General features: G+C 45.5%; 1 protein-coding gene across 5 annotated transcripts in view; it reads left to right on the top strand.

Annotated features, from left to right (window-relative positions):
• The window catches only part of CADM1 (cell adhesion molecule 1), a 452,911-nt gene that overhangs the window by 283,394 nt on the left and 151,768 nt on the right, over positions 1-17,749 (top strand). For all 5 annotated transcript variants that reach the window (XM_063943276.1, XM_063943275.1, XM_063943277.1 and 2 more), the window contains 3 exons: positions 6,439-6,591; positions 7,524-7,661; positions 16,577-16,738. In XM_063943276.1, the coding sequence (XP_063799346.1) occupies positions 6,439-6,591; positions 7,524-7,661; positions 16,577-16,738 (453 nt within the window). The remainder of the gene's footprint in view (positions 1-6,438; positions 6,592-7,523; positions 7,662-16,576; positions 16,739-17,749) is intronic.

The raw sequence follows: 17,749 nt of genomic DNA, 5'->3' as shown, positions 1-17,749 counted from the left end.
GACACCACAAGTTGTATAGGTTGTGCCACAGCTGCCTTTGTATCTTTGAAAAAAGGTCTCTGGAACCAACTTGACTTTTCCATTGCCACAAAAATAAAGGTATTCAACACATCGTTTAGAACAAAATTACTTTATGGTTTAGAATCATGGACAATCAATAAAATCAACCTAACAAGGCTGGAACGTTTTCAAAGCAGGTGCTTACGAAGCATACTACAAGCAAAACATCCAAAAACTATTCCAAGACCAATCCACAATTGAATCTTCTATTAAAAGACAGCGTTTAAAGTGTTTGGCCATGTCTTCAGAATAGAGCCTAAAAGAATTCCATACCAGTGCCTAAATAACCCGTCCAGATCGACAGAGAACAGCACACGATGCACCAAAGAAAACATGGCGAAAGCGGATTGCCCAAGACCTTCAACCGTTGCACTTCCATATTGATGATGCCAAGCAAGCCGCCCTTAACCGATCCCAGTGGCATGCGATTATTAGAGATTCCCTACCTTTGGCTGTCACGGTGCCGGCACCCTTACCCTACCGGCACTAACAACAATTAAGTTAAGTATAAGTAAGCCTTGATACATCTCCCCCCATGAGCAAAACCTGTTTTATAGGCAGTGTGAATTATTATGTGCAGGGTGAGGGACCACCAAACCTAAAATACAAACTGGTGGCCAATATTTCAGATAAAGAACCACTAATGTGCAGCGGCCGGATTCATCATAAAGCACTAGTCTCTATCTTTTTACAAGCCTCACAGATTTGCAGATCTCTTACCTGATTTTGTGCTACTTGTTTTGACAGCTGCCGTGTCCCACCAGCGTGTTACATGTGCTATTACATACATCATGTTGCATTACAAAACACGCCTGCCAGTCAGCTACTCACAAATGGCTTCTGATTTATAGATTGCTGCAGAAAAACAATTTGTCATTAGTAACCAACCTCGGCTGATCTGAGATTCTTCCGTTCCACAGAATCGGCTTCACCTTTCGACAACTTTTTTTCTTCTTCTTTTTCCTTTATTTAGCCACAGTCTATAATATTGTTACTACCTCCTGACCAGCTTTAATCATAGTTATTCTGTTATCCAGTGATTCTCAGTAATGCATTTGTATGATGACCTGTCTCAGGTAATGGTACGTATTACTTTGCAGTACTTCCGTTCTCCCCTGCTCTGTTACTCGGTGATACGTAATGATGTATAGTACTTCCCTGTAGTGCATCAGAATTGTCTGGACACAATTGTCTTGTGCTTACATGGTGCAATAGTTGATTAATGCTCTAGTGCTGCATGTTTGATCCGGCATGGATTGGAATGCTTTGTACCCTTAAATCACTATTGCTGCTTTGCAACCAGGCCAACAAGAGTAAATGTCTCTCCGTGATCATGTAAATGAATGGCTGAATAACACAGAAGTAAGCTAGAAAAACATGTACAGGGAAATACATCTAGTGTATCTGCTTGTACAGGAGAAGGCAACATGTTCTTTGGGTGACAGTCGTTCAGCATTGCAAGCCCAAAATAACTTCCAGAGTGCCACCACTGTTACAGCATATACAAACGGTTACCACATTAATAGATGAGCAGTAACAGTGTTGGGGGCTTCCAGACTTTTTTTGACGCTAGCTTGCTCAGGTTACGCTGATGATTAGTGTTCTGGAGGCGAAGGTTTGCCTTAGAGTGTTTTATAAACTGTGAGCAGGAGTATCTGTGGCCGGGTGCACTCACCAGAGGCCCGGGCTTCGCTGAGACTAAGGGAAATATGTACTAAGCAGTGATAAAAGTGGAGAAGTTGCCCATGGCAACCAGTCAGCATTGATGTAACCTTTATAATTTGCATACTGTAAAAGTATACAGAGCAGCTGATTGGTTGCCATGGGCAACTTCTCCACTGGCTCACTTCGCCACTTTTATCACTGTTTAGTACATGTCCCCCCAAAGCTAGGCTTGGGTTCTAGAACAACGAGAAAACGAAGGCATGGAGATGCGCAGTGTGCATAGTTGGAGAGGGACAGAACCTGTGGGTAGCACTCAGACATACTTACGTGCCACTTTGTGCCAAGGATTGCCTATGCTAATTAAACCCCAAAAAAGGGTGTGTGGGGGATTACAAAACACGCCCCCTTCCCCCATCCTTCATGTTATGTCTTGAGTTTAATACTTTGTAGTTATGAATTAAAAATCCCATGGTTTCTAACACCACTATTCCCAGCTATATCATTTACAATACTTGTCTTTGATTGAAAGCCCATACTTCCAGTCTAATATTGTGAGTAGAAGGGTGAAGATAGTATTTAGTTGACACATAATTACCAACCTTGTATCAACTCCCTCGCTGTGTACTGCTGCAGTTTACAGCATTGTGCATCGGGGGAGGGGGCCGTGGCGATGCATTTGACCAGACATGGTGTCACCAAGCTCCCAGACCACCAAGAGAAGGTTGGTGTAATGTTCCGGGAGTCATTGAGAGCTCCCCGGAATTTGTGAGTCTAATTGAATGAAACAAGTTACCTGTATGTGTTGTTAGAACATAAGAATATTATGCCATTTCAGCCTTGGCGGTAGTGATGCACAAAGACACAAACTACGTACAGCTGTGTCCCCTTACATCCTTGCTGTGGCACGCTGAACAGCCCTTGAAGTTGCGCCATGGCGTGACTGGACTTGGTAGCGCCAATGATCTTCTTTTTTTGCAATTTTTTTGGCAAAAATGCTTAGACGCAAAGTAATGTAATAGGTCGCACAAGCAGATTCTGCTGATTAAAATTTGCTACCGAGTGACACAGCACTCATGCGTTATGTGTAACGCGACTTGTAGCGTCTGGCGCAAAGATGTAAGAGGACACATCTGTATGAGACTTAAAAATCTGGAAATATATTCAGAGCTTAACGTATTGGGTGACTTTTTAATTCATGCACATATCCATGCTGTCCTGCCTCCTTTGCTAAATATTTAGCATTCTGTCCTACTCAATGTTCTGATCCGCGTTAGCTGCAATCCTGTTGTGTCCACCAGTTAGTGCGGCTTCACCTACAGTAGCTCCGGACTCGCTCATTTTTGCCATAGGGCAGCGTACAAACATCAGCAAGTCTGGGTCGAGATCAGACAGTGTAGGGGGCAACTTCTGCTGCCGTTGATTACGTTTCTACACCATTGCAATGGCAACTCGCCACTTATGCCCCCTACACATTAGGCGACCCGCCACCGCGCTGCCCGACGGCCAATACGGCAGACGGGCGACCCGGCAGCGGGGGGAGAGATGACGAGGGGAATTAAGTTTCTTTACTCCCCCCCCGTCAACTGGCTCCATAGCACTGCATGCTAATATGGACGAGATTGTCCATATTGGCCTGCATGCATAAGCGACCCGGCACCAACGATGAACGAGCGTGGGACTGTGCATCGTTCATCGTTGGTGCATACACACTGAAAGATATGAATGAGTTCTCATTCATTAATGAACGAGAACGTGTGATCGCCTGTTGTGTAGGGCCCATAACATTTGTTACGTTTCAGTGTTTTGTTTCATTTGCCCTAGTATTAATCACAGCTCTGTGTATTGGAAGCAGATGGACTGAGCAGTGCTGTGTTGTACATACGGGTAACTAAAATAAACCACTCACAGAACAGTAAACATGCTTTGGAGAAGAATGCAAAAGAAAGGTAAAAAGAGAAGTAATCTGTTTTACTGACGTGCACAAAGCAATAAACGGAAAGTAGAAATCTAATTAAAATGATCTTCTCTATAGTTCTCCAGCATCTGGTTTCTTGTTATATCCCTTTTTGAGAAGCTGTTTTAAATAACAGCTTCAATCAGCCAATAAGCATGATAGTGGTTCCTAACTCGCACAATGGCTTCCCTCCATCTGGCTGGCTCAGTACTGCGTGCTTCAGGTGTTACTCGGTGTACTCTTAGAATTCCTGTGTTACATGTGTGTGCACAGGATAATTGTATGAACATTTGTCACGTTATCTGGAACTCATCAGTGTACGAGTGGAAGGTATAGGCCAGAACATGTGGATTTGGCAGGGATTGTTCTCATATGGGTGTAATAACACAGTGTAAAGTGTTTTATATGCCTATCAGGCTTATTTAATAAATTGGTGGAAAATGGTTATTGCAACCGATAGCAATTAATATATTTAGATAGTGGCATTCTTTACTCTGATGGTTAGAAGGCAAAATCTGATTCTGCTTATAACATGGTGTATATAAGCCCCTGTATATTTTACATGTTGTGCAAATTTTATAAATAGTGTTTTAATCATTGTTCATGTACACACATTGTAGCTAGTCAGAGCAGGGGATCTCGGCAGTATGGCTAATGTCATGTAGGGGCTGATTCAAAGTTGGGCGCAAATGACGCAGCGGCTGTGCGAAAATATACCGAAGCCGCGGGTGGCGTCTTGTGTAAGGAGACGCCCACTGCAGGCTTCAAATAACCGATAGGTGCATTGATTCCCCAGTGTGAACAAAGGCTAGCCCATCGGACATCCGAGTAACCCTCGAGTTACGTCCTGCAAAACTGTCTGCAAAGGTTTTTCAGAGGACTCATCCACCTGAAAACTGGGACTGACACGCCTCTGTACTATGCTCCCCATTGCCGCCCACTAACACCAGTCTTATGTCTGTCATGTTGCACCTTACATGGCACAGCGGCCGACATTGCAGCTGAATGGAGACATCACGTGTGTAGTCCTACAACCATCTGAAACTAGAAACAGCGTCCTCCTCCTGAATCAGCTCCATAGTTTACTATAAGGGTTAGGTTTAGACTGGGGGGAGGGTTAGATTTAGGCTGCGGGGGGGGGGGGGGGGGGAGTGTAGGTTTAGGCTGCGGGGAAGGGGGGTAGGTTTAGGCTGTGGGGATGGGGTGTTAGGTTTAGGCACCCCTGGGGAGGGTTAAGATTAGGATACGGGATGCCACGATCGGTATTATTATTTTGACTGCTGGCATATCAGGCCCACCCCCTTAAAATCAGTTGTCTAACATGGTACAGTCCCCTGAGAGCATTTCCACACTATATATATATATATATATATATATATAGAGAGAGAGAGAGATATCTGAGAGAGAGATAGTTGGCACACACAGTAGATTGGGACTGGGGCACTGGTTATTAGCATGAGGTCATAGCACACATGTATCCCATCACTAGGAAATCTGTTATTGCTGCAGTTTACTAAGAAGGCTTGTGCCAGGCTTGGTGGGAGCTGCGTCTGCATGGTTCAGCTAAACCTTCCAGTGCTACTTATCAAAAAAAATAAATAAATACTGAATTGATAAAAGAAATGCTTCACCAAGCCCTGCTTACGTCATAAGGGAATTGGGAGACCTGACCAAATACTGATGTCCACTAGAATAGGCAGCTACCCTGGTTTTGCCTTGTAAATCATTGCTGATTTAACAATACAGGCAAACTTGGTTGCAGGCTATTACATATTGCCCTTGATGTCTATTGCGCATAGTTTTTCTCAGACAATATAGCTCATTATCTGCTTCCTCATCTTCCTGAACCCTCCCTGAATAACCTCTGATTAGACACGGCCGCACTTATCATCCGCAGCTTTCTTTATTCTCTTTATTTTTCTTCCTCTCTGTAACATCACGTTGATCCCTGGCATATCATCGGTTGCATTGTTTGCATTAGTATCTTCAGCAATTTGGTTCTTTTTACTATCACTCAGCTATATCTCAAACATCTGCTCTTAGAGTCTATTATACTGTATTGCTGACTGCACCTAGATGCTATGCTAGTTTGTGCAGTCGGGCGTCCACCATCCCTCCAAGCTGTTATTGACAGGAGAACCAAAGAGCAGCAGAAGCTTGCATAAAGGTCGTTAATCTCTATGGGCAGACGCTGATGCAGGTTACACAGTGGCATTTCCAAGGTGGGTTACATCGCATGGAATGGGGAAAAGAAGAACCTGACTTTTATCTGTCATGCTAAGATAGGCCTGTGCACTGTCCCCGCTTCTCTCCATAGAGAACAGTGATCTCTGCCAGCCTCTGCCTCCTGTATGTTCAGAATGGAACGGAGGTGAGATGGACGTACCTAGCTCTCGTGCACAAACCCTTAAGTGCCTGTGGTTCTGTCAGCGGCGGGCAAGTCATGCTGGGAGTTGTGTCTAACAGCCATTAATCAACGGATTAACCAGCTGCACTCTGACAATAAATACACAGAGAGCTGTACATAGTAAATGCATTCTGGTTAGTTGATGCTCAATAGAGTTTTGCACTATTGATTTAGTATATTTTTTATACTCTTCTATTTCCTGATTTAATGGCTTTTAATGTGTTTTTTTCTTTTTCTCTTCGATAACCGGTAATGTGTTTTTCTGATTATACCTGCAGGACAAAAGGTGAAACCTGCAGTTTTGCTTTGTTATATGTAGTTTTACTTCATGCTATATTCTGTTACTCCTCAGCACTGAAGGATGCACGGTTCCAGCTGGTGAACTTCTCCAGCAGTGAGTTGAGGGTCTCGCTCACGAATGTTTCCATCCACGATGAGGGGAGGTACTTCTGCCAGCTCTACACCGACCCCCCACAGGAGGCATATACCACCATTACTGTGCTTAGTAAGGAGTCTTCCCTCCACCTTTCTAATATCTATGTATTAACTATTTCTCTATTCGTTATGTTACTGTGTTTTACTCCTCGTTCACTCTCGGACCATCATTGCTTTTCTAAACATTTAGATTTAACTTTTTTTTTTTTTGTCGTCGTTCCTGCATTCTTTTTCATTTATCCTGTTGTACAGCTGATGTTGCCAAATTATTCTGACCTTCTTTGTCAGCTAATGTGCCACCTACATCTGTTATCTGCCATGCAATCTGTCCTCTATTTTCTATTAGCTTTTTTTTTTTTTAATCTATTTTTGTTTGTTTTTCTGCCGTAACTGTTTCGTCCAACTTTTTTGCTGTTTTACGCTGCCTTAAACTAAAAGTGGGAGCTGATCAGCATTGATTATAGATGTTATTTATTTCATCTCGCCCATAGCAGCCAAATTTGGGAATGATAATAATTGATAATTGGACCTTAGGGCCTCGTATTCAAGACAGCTGATCACACTTAGAGCCCACCACTGTATCATAGTTTCCAGTTTACCCAGTCACTGGTCGAGCGTTGATGTTGATCACATTGTAATGTCTGTCAAGAACCAATCATGGGAGAGATTATTCAAAGTTTGGAGAGAAATAAAGTGGAAATAAATAAAGTACCAATCATTCGGCTCCTAACTATAATATTTCAATCACAGCCTGTAACATTACAGGCGCTGATTGGTTAGTACTTAATTTCTCTCCAAGATTTGATATATCTCCCCCATGTTTGCCAAGCACTGAATATTGCTAGTTCTTTATGAATGAAAATACTGTTAAAAAGAAGGACGATAATGTCACACCAGGCTATTTTTCTCCCCTTTTGGTTTCCATGACTTTTATGTCCTAGCGTAACCACACAAAATTCATAAACTTCTCTGTGGCTTTCCACCCCATCTTTATTATTTCAGTTCCACCAAACAACCTCGTCATAGATGTGCAAAAGGACACTTATGTAGAAGGGGAAGAAGTGGAGATGAACTGTACTGCCATGGCCAGCAAACCAGCAGCAGTAATACGGTGGTACAAGGGAACTCAGGAACTAGAAGGTGAGATGACGGGGAGTTAGCTGGAATGCGACATGGTGAGTTACAGTACTCCACTTGTCTTTGCTCCATTTAGAAACTTAGGGGGACTTTTAATAAGCAGTGGTAAGAGCGGAGAAGTGAGCCAGTGGAGAAGTTGCTCATGGCAACCAATCAGCACTGAAGTAACATCTATAATTTGCATACTATAAAATGATACAGAGCTGCTGATTGGATGATGGTGCAACTTCTCCACTGGCTCACTACTCCGCTCCTATCACTGCTTAGTAAATGTCCCCCTTAGAATGATACTAGGGACCAGTGACCTGACTGAGTCATCGGGTGTAAAATGTGTGGTTTTATGTGTGTTTGGCAACAGGTATGTTGTTATAGAAGAAATTAAAACAATAATAAGAGCACTATGTCTTTTAGGGTGAGGGAATTGGATGGCTAGTGCAACACATTAGTAGCGTCATCGGGATGGAGGCAGGTTCCCGGCGGTCACAATACCGGCTGTGGAATCTCAGCAGCCAAAACACAGAAAAAGCCGAATGTGAGTCTTATGGTTAGGTGTAGGGTTAGGCTGTAGAAGGGGATAGGTTGGGTTAGGCTGCTGAAGGGGATGGTTAGGGTCAGGTTGCAGGTGGGGTGGGTCACCAAAATTTGTCAGGATTTTGACTGTCGGGATTCTGCTGCTGGTATTGTGACCGCCAGGATGGTAACCACCGGGATATCGTACCCAATATGCGTCATCACATTTGAAGAGCTACATTTATTAAAAGAGGAACAGCATAAAGTGTTTACAAGAATAGAACTATATAAATGTTTTGTGTATCTCTTTATTACTAATGATTTGCTCACTTTGGGATATATTCAGTTGAAGTCGAAAACTGTCGTCTGTCGAAAAGATGGAAGTTTTCGACTTTTTAAGGTCGAATCCTGATTCGACCTATTCAATATTTTCCTACATTTTTCGACAAGTTGATAAATTTGACTTGTCGAAAAAGCACGTGGATCGGCGGAATAGCTGCCGATCCACGTGTTTATATCAAAAACGGGGCCAAATCCGACAGGTTTTGGCCCCCTTTTCGACCATCTCAGTCCGACATCAGAATGATGTCGGAATGAGATGCGGACCCAGGGGAGGCGAGGGGGGGAGCCGCAGGGAGACGGGAGGACAGCCGGCGGGCATACAGGGAGATCAGCGCTACAGTAGCGCTGCAGCTGGATGTCTCTCAGCCGCCCGACCTCACGGCAACTTCCACCCGGCTCCAGCACGCTGCTGGAGCCGGGTGGAAGCTGACGTGAGGTCGGGCGGCTGAGTGATATCCTGCTGCAGCGCTACTGTAGCGCTGATCTTCCCTGTATGCCCGCCGGCAGTCCCACCGCGGCTCGCCCCCCTTCTCCTCCTCTGCGTCCCATCTTAATTCGACTTGAAAAAGTCGAATTAAGATGGGATTGAATAGTGGTGGAATGGATCCGACTTTAATTGAATATACTCCTTAGTAGTTGAGAGTGATAGTATACCTAATACTGCAAATCATAGATGTACAACCTACATCCTGCAAGGTAATTTTTTGTGTCCCGCAGGAAGCAGGGCAGTTCTCTGGTTCTCCTACAGCTGTCCTGCTCTGGCCTGCCACTGGGTCACTGCAGAGAAATGGTACTGTGCCATTGAGGGCAGACAGTCTGCCTGCCAATCAAAATGATTCAGCTGCACTCCTAATTCACTATCAGTCACTTTATTGCGGAGTGTTAACTTGCAAGTGAGACATAATCAAGCTCTCATTTCATAGACTAGTTTTTTTTTTTTTTTAATGTTTATGCAGCATGGGAGCCACATCATCCTCACTATAGGACAGGTCAGGCCAGATAAACGGAGTGATGATCATAATGCAGATACCAGGACTGGGAGAGGAGAAGTGTTTTACAGAGGTGGTGGATGGGAGTGTCTTAGGGGGGAGAGCCTGAACACTAGTGGTAACAGAGAATGGATTACAGGGAACACCCCCCCACTCCGCTGCTGCCACTATCCCCAATTGTATTACAGTGGTATGTATATGATGACAGCAGGGAGGTTCCATTTCTTGTAGTAATTCTACATATTTTACATTTAAAGCAAGTAATATCTAACTGTATCACTTACAAATGAGTGCAATCTCCAAATGTGCATCCATGGTTTACAGTACCTCAGAGTTTAGTGGCCTGCATAAAGCATTTAAGCCGACCTGAACAGAGCAGCTATATTTTATGTGGGTGCCTGAGTACTGGTGAAAATATATACTACTAATGATGGCGACGATCGACAATTGTATAGGCACTTTTGATTGGCCCACTGTGGAGTCACTGAAGCCATCTTGTTTGTGCAGGCATGTCTTTTCTCTACTTTGATTCAGGAGGATTATACCTGTTGTATAATACTGGGGGGGGGGGGGGGTAAATCAGACCTAATACTGAATTTATGCTTTACCATCAAAACAAATGTTAATAAACTTTTCTTGTGCTTATGGCCTGGTTGGGACAAGTGTATATGGGTGATATTATTCCTAATGTTAACCTGGCCACATATACTACTGGTGCATGGCTGGATGCCGCTGACTGGGCATATATGTGCAATTATACTATTTCTCTGACGTCCTAGTGGATGCTGGGAACTCCGTAAGGACCATGGGGAATAGCGGGCTCCGAAGGAGGCTGGGCACTCTAGAAAGATTTCAGACTACCTGGTGTGCACTGGCTCCTCCCACTATGACCCTCCTCCAAGCCTCCGTTAGAATTCGTGCCCGGCCGAGGTTGGATGCACACTAGGGGCTCTCCTGAGCTCTTAGAAAGAATAGACTTAGGTTTTTTATTTTCAGTGAGACCTGCTGGCAACAGGCTCACTGCAGCGAGGGACTAAGGGGAGAAGAAGCGAACTCGCCTGCTTGCAGCCGGATTGGGCTTCTTAGGCTACTGGACACCATTAGCTCCAGAGGGATCGACCGCAGGCCCAGTCCTTGGTGTTCGGTCCCGGAGCCGCGCCGCCGTCCCCCTTACAGAGCCAGAAGCAAGAAGATGGTCCGGAAAATCGGCGGCATGAAGACTCTGTCTTCACCAAGGTAGCGCACAGCACTGCAGCTGTGCGCCATTGCTCCTCTCACACTTCACACTCCGGTCACTGAGGGCGCTGGGGGGGGGCGCCCTGAGGCAGCAATAATAACACCTTGGCTGGCTAAAATACCTCAATATATAACCCCAGAGGCTATATATGAGGTAAATACCCCTGCCAGAATTCCATAAAAAGCGGGAGAATAGGCCGCGAAAAAGGGGCGGAGCCTATCTCCTCAGCACACTGGCGCCATTTTTCCCTCACAGCTCGGCTGGAAGGAAGCTCCCTGGCTCTTCCCTGCAATATACAGTAACAGTAAGAGGGAAAAGAGAGGGGGGGCATTAAATTTGGCAGTATATATACATATATTATATGAAAAGCAGCTATTAGGGACATAACTCAGTTAGTCCCTGTATATATATAGCGCTCTGGTGTGTGCTGGCATACTCTCACTCTGTCCCCCCAAAGGGCTTTTTGTGGGTCCTGTCCTCTGTTGAGCATTCCCTGTGTGTGTGGGGTGTGTCGGTACGGCTGTGTCGACATGTTTGATGAGGATAATGAGGTGGAGGCGGAGCAGATGCATTTTGAAGGGACGTCACCCCCTGCGGGGCAGACACCCGAGTGGATGAACTTATGGAAAGAAATGAGTGCACGTATAGATTCTTTACATAAGAAATTTGACGACATGCCAAATGTGGGACAGCCGGGATCTCAGCTCGTGCCTGTCCAGGTGCCTCAGGGGTCGTCAGGGGCTCTAAAACGCCCGCTACCTCAGTTTGCAGACCCGGATGTCGACACGGATACTGATAACAGTGTCGACGACGATGAGTCAAACCTAATGCCTGTCAGGGCCATTCACTGCATGATTGAGGCAATGAAAGAGGTGTTAAACATTTCTGATTTACATCCAGGTACCACAAAAAAGGGTATTATGTTTGGAGAGAAAAAACTACCCGTAGTTTTTCCCCCATCAGATGAACTAAATGAAGTGTGTGAAGAAGCGTGGCTTTTCCCTGATAAAAAATTTGTAATTCCTAAGAAGGTACTAATGGCGTTCCCTTTCCCGCCAGAGGATAGGTCACGTTGGGAAACACCACCTAAAGTGGATAAAGCGCTCACACGTTTGTCAAAAAAGGTGGCACTACCCTCTCAGGATACGGCCGCCCTTAAGGAGCCCGCTGATAGAAAGCAGGAGGCAATCCTGAAGTCTGTATACACACACTCAGGCATTATACTTAGACCAGCTATTGCGTCAGCTTGGATGTGCAGTGCTGCCGCTGCATGGTCAGAAAAACTGTCAGAAAATATTGACACACTAGACAGAGACACTATTCTGCTATCGATTGACCATATAAAAGATTCAGTCTTATATATGAGAGATGCACAGAGGGAAATTTGCCGGCTGGCATCTAAAGTAAGTGCATTGTCTATCTCTGCTAGGAGATGCTTATGGACTCGTCAGTGGACGGGAGATGCAGATTCCAAGAGGCACATGGAAGTTTTGCCTTATAAAGGGGAGGAATTATTTGGGGATGGTCTCTCCGACCTAGTTTCCACAGCAATGTCTGGGAAGTCAGCATTTTTACCCCATGTTCCCTCACAGCCTAAGAAGGCGCCATTTTATCAGGTTCAGTCCTTTCGGACCCAGAAAAGCAAGCGTGGAAAAGGAGGGTCTTTTCTGTCTAGAGGCAGAGGTAGGGGAAAAAGGCTGCAACAGACAGCAGGTTCCCAGGAACAAAAGTCCTCCCCCGCTTCCTCTTCCAAGTCCGCCGCATGACGGTGGGGCTCCACAGGTGGAGCCAGGTACGGTGGGGGCCCGCCTCAGAAATTTCAGCGATCAGTGGGCTCGCTCACAGGTGGATCCCTGGATCCTTCAAGTAGTATCTCAGGGATACATGCTGGAATTAGAGGCGGCTCCACCCCACCGGTTCCTAAAATCTGCCTTGCCGATTGCTCCCTCAGACAGGGAGGCGGCGCTAGCGGCAATTCACAAGCTGTATTCCCAGCAGGTGATAATCAAGGTACCCCTACTTCAACAAGGCCGGGGTTACTATTCCACACTATTTGTGGTACCGAAGCCGGACGGTTCGGTGAGACCCATTTTAAATTTGAAATCCTTGAACATGTACATAAAAAAATTCAAGTTCAAGATGGAATCGCTCAGGGCGGTCATTGCAAGCCTGGACGAGGGGGATTACATGGTTTCCCTGGACATCAAGGATGCTTACCTGCATGTCCCCATTTACCATCCTCACCAGGAGTACCTCAGATTTGTGGTACAGGATTGCCATTACCAATTCCAGACGCTGCCGTTTGGACTCTCCACGGCACCAAGGGTATTTACCAAGGTTATGGCGGAAATGATGATACTCCTTCGAAGAAAGGGAGTTTTAATTATCCCGTACTTGGACGATCTCCTAATAAAGGCACGGTCCAAAGAACAGTTGTTGGTGGGAGTAGCACTATCTCAGGAAGTGCTGAACCAGCACGGCTGGATTCTGAATATCCCAAAGTCACAGCTGGTCCCGACGACACGTCTACTGTTCCTGGGGATGATTCTGGACACAGTCCAGAAAAAAGTGTTTCTCCCGGAGGAGAAAGCCAGGGAGTTGTCTTCTCTAGTCAGAGACCTCCTGAAACCAAAACAGGTATCGGTGCATCACTGCACGCGGGTCTTGGGAAAGATGGTAGCTTCTTACGAAGCAATTCCATTCGGCAGGTTCCATGCCAGAATCTTTCAGTGGGACCTGTTGGACAAGTGGTCCGGATCGCATCTTCAGATGCATCGCTTGATAACCCTGTCTGCAAGAACCAGGGTGTCTCTTCTGTGGTGGCTGCAGAGTGCTCATCTTCTGGAGGGTCGCAGATTCGGCAATCAGGACTGGGTCCTGGTGACCACGGATGCCAGCCTGCGAGGCTGGGGGGCAGTCACAAAGGGAAGAAACTTCCAAGGACTATGGACAAGTCAGGAGACTTCCCTTCACATAAATATTCTGGAACTAAGGGCCATCTACAATGCCCTAAGTCAAGCAAAATCCCTGCTCCTACACCAGCCGGTGCTGATCCAGTCAGACAACATCACGGCAGTCGCCCATGTGAATCGACAGGGCGGCACAAGAAGCAGGATGGCAATGACAGAAGCCACAAGAATTCTCCGATGGGCGGAAAATCATGTACTAGCACTGTCAGCAGTGTTCATTCCGGGAGTGGACAACTGGGAAGCAGACTTCCTCAGCAGACACGACCTCCACCCGGGAGAGTGGGGACTTCATCCAGAAGTCTTTCAAATGATTGTACATCAGTGGGATCGTCCACAGGTGGACATGATGGCGTCCCGCCTAAACATAAAACTAGAGAGGTATTGCGCCAGGTCAAGAGACCCTCAAGCGATAGCTGTGGACGCTCTGGTGACACCGTGGGTGTACCAGTCAGTTTATGTGTTCCCTCCGCTGCCTCTCATACCAAAGGTATTGAGAATAATAAGAAAGCGAGGAGTAAACACAATTCTCGTGGTTCCGGATTGGCCAAGAAGAACATGGTACCCGGAACTTCAAGAGATGATCTCAGAGGACCCGTGGCCTCTGCCGCTAAGACAAGACCTGCTACAGCAGGGGCCCTGTCTGTTCCAAGACTTACCGCGGCTGCGTTTGACGGCATGGCGGTTGAACGCCGGATCCTAAAAGAAAAGGGCATTCCGGAGGAAGTCATTTACTACGCTTATTAAAGCCAGGAAAGAGGTTACAGCAAATCATTATCACCGCATATGGCGGAAATATGTTGCATGGTGTGAGGCCGAAAAGGCCCCAACTGAGGAATTTCAACTAGGTCGATTTCTGCATTTCCTGCAAGCAGGAGTGAATATGGGCCTAAAACTGGGTTCCATTAAGGTACACATCTCGGCTCTATCGATTTTCTTTCAGAAAGAACTAGCTTCAGTACCTGAAGTTCAGACTTTTTTAAAGGGAGTGCATCATATTCAGCCCCCATATGTGCCTCCTGTGGCACCTTGGGATCTCAACGTGGTGTTGAGTTTCTTAAAATCACATTGGTTTGAACCACTAAAAACCGTGGATCTGAAATATCTCACGTGGAAGGTGGTCATGTTATTGGCCTTGGCTTCTGCCAGGCGAGTATCAGAATTGGCGGCTTTGTCTTATAAAAGCCCTTATCTGATTTTCCATATGGATAGGGCAGAATTGAGGACTCGTCCCCAGTTTCTCCCTAAGGTGGTGTCAGCGTTTCATTTGAACCAGCCTATTGTGGTGCCTGCGGCCACTAGGGACTTGGAGGACTCCAAATTGTTAGACGTGGTCAGGGCCCTGAAAATATATGTTTCCAGGACGGCTGGAGTCAGAAAATCTGACTCGCTGTTTATCCTATATGCACCCAACAAGCTGGGTGCTCCTGCTTCTAAGCAGACTATTGCTCGTTGGATTTGTAGTACAATTCAACTTGCACATTCTGTGGCAGGCCTGCCACAGCCAAAATCTGTCAATGCCCATTCCACAAGGAAGGTGGGCTCATCTTGGGCGGCTGCCCGAGGGGTCTCGGCTTTACAACTTTGCCGAGCTGCTACTTGGTCAGGGGCAAACACGTTTGCAAAATTCTATAAATTTGATACCCTGGCTGAGGAGGACCTGGAGTTCTCTCATTTGGTGTTGCAGAGTCATCCGCACTCTCCCGCCCGTTTGGGAGCTTTGGTATAATCCCCATGGTCCTTACGGAGTTCCCAGCATCCACTAGGACGTCAGAGAAAATAAGAATTTACTCACCGGTAATTCTATTTCTCGTAGTCCGTAGTGGATGCTGGGCGCCCATCCCAAGTGCGGTTTATCTGCAATACTTGTACATAGTTATGGTTAACTAAATCGGGTTATTGTTGAGCCATCTATTGAGAGGCTCAGTTGTTTCATACTGTTAACTGGGTTTCATATCACGAGTTGTACGGTGTGATTGGTGTGGCTGGTATGAGTCTTACCCGGGATTCAAAATCCTTCCTTATTGTGTACGCTCGTCCGGGCACAGTATCCTAACTGAGGCTTGGAGGAGGGTCATAGTGGGAGGAGCCAGTGCACACCAGGTAGTCTGAAATCTTTCTAGAGTGCCCAGCCTCCTTCGGAGCCCGCTATTCCCCATGGTCCTTACGGAGTTCCCAGCATCCACTACGGACTACGAGAAATAGAATTACCGGTGAGTAAATTCTTATTTTTTCCCTGCATTTGTCCTAAAGCTTCATGTATTAATATTGTGCAAATAGCATAGACACAATGTAAAATGTAGCACCCAATCATACTTCTGCTTTCATTCATTGTGCATTAGAATTCTATCTGATTGGTTAATAGAGACATTGGCATATGTGCTGTTTATTTTCCCCATATTATTCAGTGTGATTTGAGTAGGATGCTGCTGCGACACAGCTAAAATAGAGATAAATGTAGATGTTAGAGGGTGAGTCTGGCTGGATGCATTGTAATGCTATGTGGCAGAGATATTACCTGTAATCTAGATTGTGACTATATAACATAAAACAAAGAGATCCGGTAGGTAGTTATTTGTTAGGCAGGGGAAGTGATTTGCTGCAGAGCAGTATGGCCTCCCTGCAGGGAAAAAGGATAGGGAGATTACATATTAAACGGGGGAAGCTCCACATCAGGTCATTTTGACATTGCTTTGAGTGGTAGTTGCAAACACAGAGCTAGGACATGCATTTTACATGATGAGCACAACAGGGACTGCAATGCAAAGTAGCAGCAAGCAGGGGTATGACTGGCTAAATCAGGAGATGGATAAAGGACCAGGAGCAGAGAGCTGGAATAGAATGTTATAATAAAATTGCTCTCTGTCATCACAGGTAGTAAAACAGAGGTGGAGGCCGTGGACAACAAGATGTTCCGAGTACGCAGCCAAATATCAGTCACTGTTCTTCGGGAAGATGACGATGTCCCTTTTGTGTGTCTTGTTGACCACCCAGCTGTCAAAGACCTGGAGACCAAACAGTACATCGAAGTGCAGTGTAAGTGCTGGAGATTGGGCTTGGTTTGGCCTAATAGGTATTTGTTCATTGGGGGGGTGGCAGAGCTTCCACATATAGCTGGAGGATTTGTAACATTTTGGCTCAGTTTAAGTCCATAATGCATGCACGTTGGACGTCATGTAAGGGGATTATTTCCCATGGATATTATAAGGATTATCAGAGTACTTTCTCAGAAGTGGTGTTAGCACAAGGGGAGGGCTTTCATGGGTGGTTCTTCTATCAGAGCATCACAAACGGAAGCAGAAATTCACGGCACCTTCTCTTCCTTGACACTATACTCTGCCTACAGCTAAGGGCCAAGTACACAACGCTTAGTTCTATTAGTGTACTGCCTGCTCACTACACAATTAGCTGCACACAGTTATAAGTATGGAGTGAGTTCTATGAGACCCACTGTCACTACATGTGATTAACTTAGGGGTTGTTATTAGGCACTGTAGCGGCAGTGAGTGCGGCATGCTGGGAGAAAATGAGCGCTGGTTGTTGGAAAAGACACCAGTTGGTGCAAAGGTTCACAGGAATATTTTTGTAACTACCCTTTAATCCTTGCCACCTCTAGGCATATGCCTTATGCCAAGTATTGCACAGCAGTTATGTAATGTGTATTAACACTTGACAGTTCAGTAGTGCAATCCAAACTATCTGCGTGTTCCAGCAAGCCAGCTGTTTTACAAGTGGGTGGCAAAAAAACACAAATTTTATTTGTTTGATAATTATTATTTTTAATTATTTAGTCCTTATGATTTTTTTTTTTAAATGTCTCACACAGTTCAGGCCAGTGATGGGTTACAGATGGTCCTCTAATCCTTCACCTGTGGCCCCAGCTCCATCCTGCTTTATTGCTAGATTTATTGTACAGTACTATACCAGCTGATATATTACAGATAGGTGTCTCTTTGATTATGTGTATTGTTTTAACGTATCACTGATATTGAGGTTAACGTTCAACCCTTTTGAAGGTAATACGGCCGCCATTTAGACCCTGAAGGA

Source organism: Pseudophryne corroboree, chromosome 10 (genome assembly GCF_028390025.1).
Source record: "Pseudophryne corroboree isolate aPseCor3 chromosome 10, aPseCor3.hap2, whole genome shotgun sequence".
Classification (NCBI taxonomy): domain Eukaryota; kingdom Metazoa; phylum Chordata; class Amphibia; order Anura; family Myobatrachidae; genus Pseudophryne; species Pseudophryne corroboree.
Note: the sequence above shows the minus strand (reverse complement) of the source record. Positions and strands in the feature narration are given on the sequence as shown.